Genomic DNA, 5,458 nt, shown 5'->3' with positions numbered 1-5,458 from the left:
TTTTCATATATATATATATATATATATATATATATATATATATATGTATGTATATATATAGATGTGGTTCATGTGTAATTTGAAATTTCAAAGAATTTCTCAACTTTTTATTTAAAAGGGGGAGTATGCACCTCTGTAAATTAAATTTAGTACTTGTAAAAATCGTAAAATTGTTGTGCAATTTTATGTCTGTGGTTATGATATAAGACTGTCATGTTTATAAAGTTTCTACACATGTACCAGCAATACAAATGCAGTCTTTTTTCTTGTGTTTTATGGGACTAGAAGAGGGACAGACAGTGTGTGAGGGTCCTTCATACTTACAGGGGCAGCGTCTCTCAGAGTTGGGCCTTTGGCTGAGAAGACAGTGCCATCCAGGACTGGCTCACCAGGACTACCTCTTCTTTGTGGCTATAGGTTTTGTCATCTTTGGAGTAGGTACGGTATTGGCATGGGCAGCTGGCATGGTGATAGTGCTCTGCCAGCGCTGTGTCAAATGGAGGAAGGACAGACCAAATGTTGTCGTGCCCGAGGAAGAATTTAAACCAGGACAAAGTGGGTAAGGGGGGTTGCGAAATACTTGAGCATAAAGTCCAATCCTATAAGGAGTACCGACAGGGAACTGCATCAGAAAGTGAAGTGACAATCATTTTGACTGAGTGACAGAGGTAAAAAAATCAAGATCAAGAGCCAGCTGACACAGGCTGCGTCCGCGGGCAGCATAAGGAGGAAGGAAGGCAACAAGGCACGTCTGAATCCAGTGATCGTGTCACATTCTGTCTATATTGACGTTCATCTGATCGATTTCTGAAGACAGCATAGATGTATCCTTTGCTGCCTATGATATCCCACAATCCTGTGCGTTTGATTCTGTAACCGATGAGTTAAAAAAATAAAATGACGTCTGGAAGTTGCGGTTGGTGGTCAGTTTGTGTGTAAATGTTTTTCCATCGTTTGATTTCATTTCTAGCAAGAAATTAGTATTGTAGTAATTAAATATTTGCTTAGATATCACCATTTTGCTGTAGATCATTAAAATCCATCTGAAATTAGATTAAGGAGGCACTTTTGTGCATCTATTTTGTCTGATAGGACACCGAGATGCAACAAGCACAGTGTGGATTCAAAGGGTTTGGTGGATTATTGGTTGTTTGTTGATACGCATCAAATCATTCCGGGTAAGATGTCTTTACTACGGGTGTAAAAACACATTAGTGCTTCTGATCATGTAAATTCAATGCACTGATTAAAAAGGGAAAGGCATAGTTCACTCAAATGAAAGTTCTCTAATTATTTACTCATCCTCATGTTGTCACACAGCCATATTTCCAAGCTGCTCTCTTCCATTCAATAGAAGTGAATGGAGACAGGCTGTTGAAAAACAAGATCATAAGTAGCCGCATTTGAAGGAAACTTCGAAATGGGACAGCTTTTGTTGCCTTGGTCCTCTAATGCAGCCTTCGAAGTATGCAGCCTCTGAAGTTGTCTTGTCATAATTCCTGTTTCCATGGTAACAGCTATTTGTCTGATTGGTGGATCTCTCTTCGAGAGTAGTAGTTCTTCATCCAGAAACATGATTTTTTGAGTATCGAAGAATTTGAAACTCACCGAAATATATGCGGTGCTTTTCAATTGCTCTGTTTGAGCATCCTGGCCAACCCTACACAGCAAGACTGGCTCCATCAATGGGGTGAGTCTGGGGCAGGACTATGTGTTTGTCTGACCAATAACAAGAGTGTTTGTGGAATCTATTTGAAAACAATCGCTTTTTCACAAATTACACACTTTAATAACAAACTGAAAAAAAACAAACATTATTTCTCTTAATTTAAGCAAAATAAATGTTTTAATGACCAAGCAAAGTGCTTGTGCTCTTTTGTTGAATCTAAAATGTTCTGAAATGTCTCCCTGAAATGGCACATCCCTTTACGAATCCATAGCTTTTCTGTGACGTCAATGAAAATCCTCCACTAGAAAAAGCATAGACCAAACAAGAAAATCAGTGTTCTGAAATAATGAAAATACAGATATTTTAGAGTTATTGCTTAAAGGTGCAGTATGTAATATTGACAGCAAGCGGTTGAAATGGGGAATGCAATCCAAATTCAAAATATTGGAGTGTTGTTTGACCCTCCCCCTCCTCCTCAGGCTCGATCCTCACACGGGTTGCCAGATTGAGGACGTGCAACAGAAATGAGTGCAACTGACGATGGAAGGCGACGAGCATTACATCGTAAGTTGATGAGTTGATTTATCCGTGTTTTAATATGCTTCTGCTCATAGAGCTTTTTAGATGGATGCCGAGGCTTTTTAGGTCAGGTAGTTTGCTGGCTTCCATGGCTGCAATATGTTGTGTTTTCCACTAAAAGGCAACCCAGGGTGTTGAAATACTATTGGGTAAACTGGCAGTGGGTGGAACCACACAGACCAAAAAAAACAAAAAAAAACAGACATTCTGACACAGAACTCACATTTCAAAGCAGAATAACTGCGTGTAGCTTTGTTTTTCAGGGAACAAGTATGTAAACCTAGCATGTTTCCTAAATACGTGCAAACATATTATGGTATTTTTATGCTTTAGTAAAGTCAAAAAATGACATACAGCACCTTTAAGCGATTCATTATCAATCTGATACGTAGCACAGAGCAACATTAACAAGAAATGATCGTAGCAGTGTTGTAATTTATTTAACCTGCTTTATGAAACGCTGATAAAGTTAGCACATTTTGTACCTGAGCTTGTGGGATGAAAATTTCGCTCCAGGATCTTCAGGATGTTTTCGGTCAGACTCTTTACATCACTGTGGGTGTCTGGATGTGAGCTCAGGACCCTCAGTATGTCTGTTCCTCCTTCACTCTGAAGCACATTACAGTACTGAGGGGCTACAACAACAGAATGTGATTAATTACACTGCGAACTACATTACACCATTATCATTACTTACTTTTTTTACTTAGATCTGTGAAAAGCAACAGCAAATATAACAGGGATTTGCTATGTATCTCAAGCAGCACGTCTCTCTGGCTTTTTTCTTACCGTTTTGACGGCAGACAAATTGTATGGCCCAGAGAGCCCAGAGATGAACACCAGAACACTGAGAGACGTGCAGCAAAGGATAGAAGGGCTGGAACGTCCTGAAAGACAGAGAGAGACCTGTGTAAGAGAATACATTTAGCCTTGAAAAGTGTTCAAGTGCTATGTTAAATTAATAGCTCCATTCCAAATTTGTATGACTGTTTTGAATTTTGAAGACTGTTCCCATACTGTTTTCCATTCAAATACAATAAACATGGATATGGATGCAAAAGAGTGACCAGCACTTCTGTGTTGTGGACATGATTGTGGTCTTGATGGAAAGAAATACAAAAGAAGAATAGTTTGTTGGGTGAATTAAATGCAATGGCCACACACTCAAGACTCACTTTTATGCTTAAAAAGGTGTGAGCAAAAAACTACTAGCTTTCTGATTATTGCATCAATTGGTGAAAAACAACCTGATATTTAAAGGGATAGTTGAAAATTCCAAAAATACCTTCTTTTTTGTTCTGCAGAAGTAAAGAAAAATAATACATACAGGTTTGTAGTGGCACAAGGGTGAATAAGGATGATAGTATTAAAATTGTTGGATGAACTGTCCCTTTCAGCATTTGTACATGTAAATGGTAACCAGTGTTGGGGAGTAACTGAGACAGCACAACTCGTGATAAAGTCCGATTCAGATAACAACCTGAGGTCTCCTAAGGCATTTCCCAGAGTTAAGAGGCGTGTTATCATGTACAACACCACATTGTCCTCCAGTGGAGCATCTTTTTAGTCATGGAGACAATTTTTTGAGCTCATCTCGAAATGAGTGATGAGCACATGGAACAGGATTTACTGCTCCGTTACAACAAACAGCACTGTCCCGTCCCAGTGACCTAACCCATGATGACCCATGATCACAAATGTATTTGATTTCTTTCCCAAATTGTACTGACTGCTCTAAAATATGAGACACCAATGTGGACACAGGATAGGACACATGCTTATTCAATGACTGTTTTATTTCCTAATTGGGTTTATGTATATTTATTTTTTAAGATTTACTGTGTGAACGATCTCAAAGTAAAAAGAGGTGCTAAAGTCTGATTTTGTGGTCACTATGCTTTAAAATGAAATTACTGTGATCTTAATTCAAGTGATGAAGGATTGTGAGTGTAATCAGTGTTGAGTACTACTGTAAGGTTAACCTTCCATATCCCTATATAGTGCAGTGCACTACGTGCCATTCAGCATACACAAAATACTAATTCTGTGAACAAGTGACCGATTTCAGCCGCAGTTTCAGCGTCTATTTATAGTGGAGGGGGCGGGACGCTTCGGGTTCTAGAGAGCATCTGATTGGACAGAATGTTTGATGAAAAGCCGAAGTGCGAATTTTGTCATTGTTTTGGAGCACACTAGCTTTTCATACTAAAAAACTAAAAACTTCAATTTTGTTATCATGGAGACTTGAATCATTTTCAAACATTTAAACCAGGCGGGGTTAACCTTATAGTAGAACTCAACGTTTCCAACACTGATGGTGACATTAGTCCATGTTCTCCTGTGCACCATTCAGCACTACACACTCCAGTCCAGTAGGTGGAGTCAGTTAATATTCATTTTGAACAAACGATTTGTTGAATTTGCCAATATATTTTCTTATAATATACAGTTTTATGCTTCTGATGATCCTTCAAAAGTGTTAGCAAAAAAGTACAGCTTGCTTATTATTTTGCTTATGACATTTAAAGGAATAGTTCACCCAAAAATCTCTCCAAATATCTTGCAGAACGGACTCATGATCCTTTTCATCAAAAGCTTCTGCACAAATGCTTTACATTAATTTTGTGGACACATATAAATATAGATTGGGCCTACATTTGAAATTCTTTCCAAAACTACAAGTTAAATGTTAAGAAAGTTTTTTTTTTTTCAACAGGTGAACTGAAATTTCACTACACAATTCCCATGTTCCCATTTGTGTAACATCATAGTTTTGATGATATTATACACAATGTCATACACAATGAATCATATTTTGATCGTGATCACGATTTCTGCTTCTCTCAATTTATTAAGCATAACTGTCTGGAATATTTGTCCGCGGTTTATTATTAATACTGAAAATGTTTCATTTTCATTTGGCATTTGCTATATCTTGCATTGGTAACAAAAAAACAAAAAACAAATGATAGGTGTGTCCAGTCTTTTGCATGAGTTATTGTATACTATTATATAAATACAATATAAAGTATATATTAAGACACTTACCGGTATGAAACCATTGTATGCTCAGGAGAACTCCATGACAGGACAGAAGAGTGCTAATAGTGAAACAGATTTAGCATATACAGAGTTAAGATACATAAACAAACAACGCATGCATATGAACACACACACACACACACACCCGTTTCTCCTGCACTGTGCTGT

At 37.7% G+C, this 5,458-nt stretch overlaps 2 protein-coding genes across 2 annotated transcripts in view; one reads left to right on the top strand and one right to left on the bottom strand.

Annotated features, from left to right (window-relative positions):
* The window catches only part of LOC107671680 (leucine-rich repeat-containing protein 52), a 6,423-nt gene extending 5,571 nt beyond the window's left edge, over positions 1–852 (top strand). Inside the window, exon 2 of the mRNA XM_016464590.1 lies at positions 286–852. Coding sequence (XP_016320076.1) covers positions 286–563 — 278 coding nt within the window. The 3' untranslated portion in view covers positions 564–852. The remainder of the gene's footprint in view (positions 1–285) is intronic.
* Positions 853–1,874: 1,022 nt separating this feature from the next.
* LOC107671664 (protein zyg-11 homolog) overlaps positions 1,875–5,458 on the bottom strand; it is a 19,201-nt gene continuing 15,617 nt past the window's right edge. Inside the window, exons 12-15 of the mRNA XM_016464571.1 lie at positions 5,297–5,349; positions 3,038–3,135; positions 2,734–2,883; positions 1,875–1,970 (exon numbers count right to left, since the gene is read on the bottom strand). Coding sequence (XP_016320057.1) covers positions 1,954–1,970; positions 2,734–2,883; positions 3,038–3,135; positions 5,297–5,349 — 318 coding nt within the window. The 3' untranslated portion in view covers positions 1,875–1,953. The remainder of the gene's footprint in view (positions 1,971–2,733; positions 2,884–3,037; positions 3,136–5,296; positions 5,350–5,458) is intronic.

This window comes from Sinocyclocheilus anshuiensis, unplaced genomic scaffold (genome assembly GCF_001515605.1).
Source record: "Sinocyclocheilus anshuiensis isolate Anshui unplaced genomic scaffold, SAMN03320099.WGS_v1.1 scaffold524, whole genome shotgun sequence".
Taxonomy (NCBI): domain Eukaryota; kingdom Metazoa; phylum Chordata; class Actinopteri; order Cypriniformes; family Cyprinidae; genus Sinocyclocheilus; species Sinocyclocheilus anshuiensis.
This window is presented reverse-complemented; position numbering and strand designations above follow the sequence as displayed.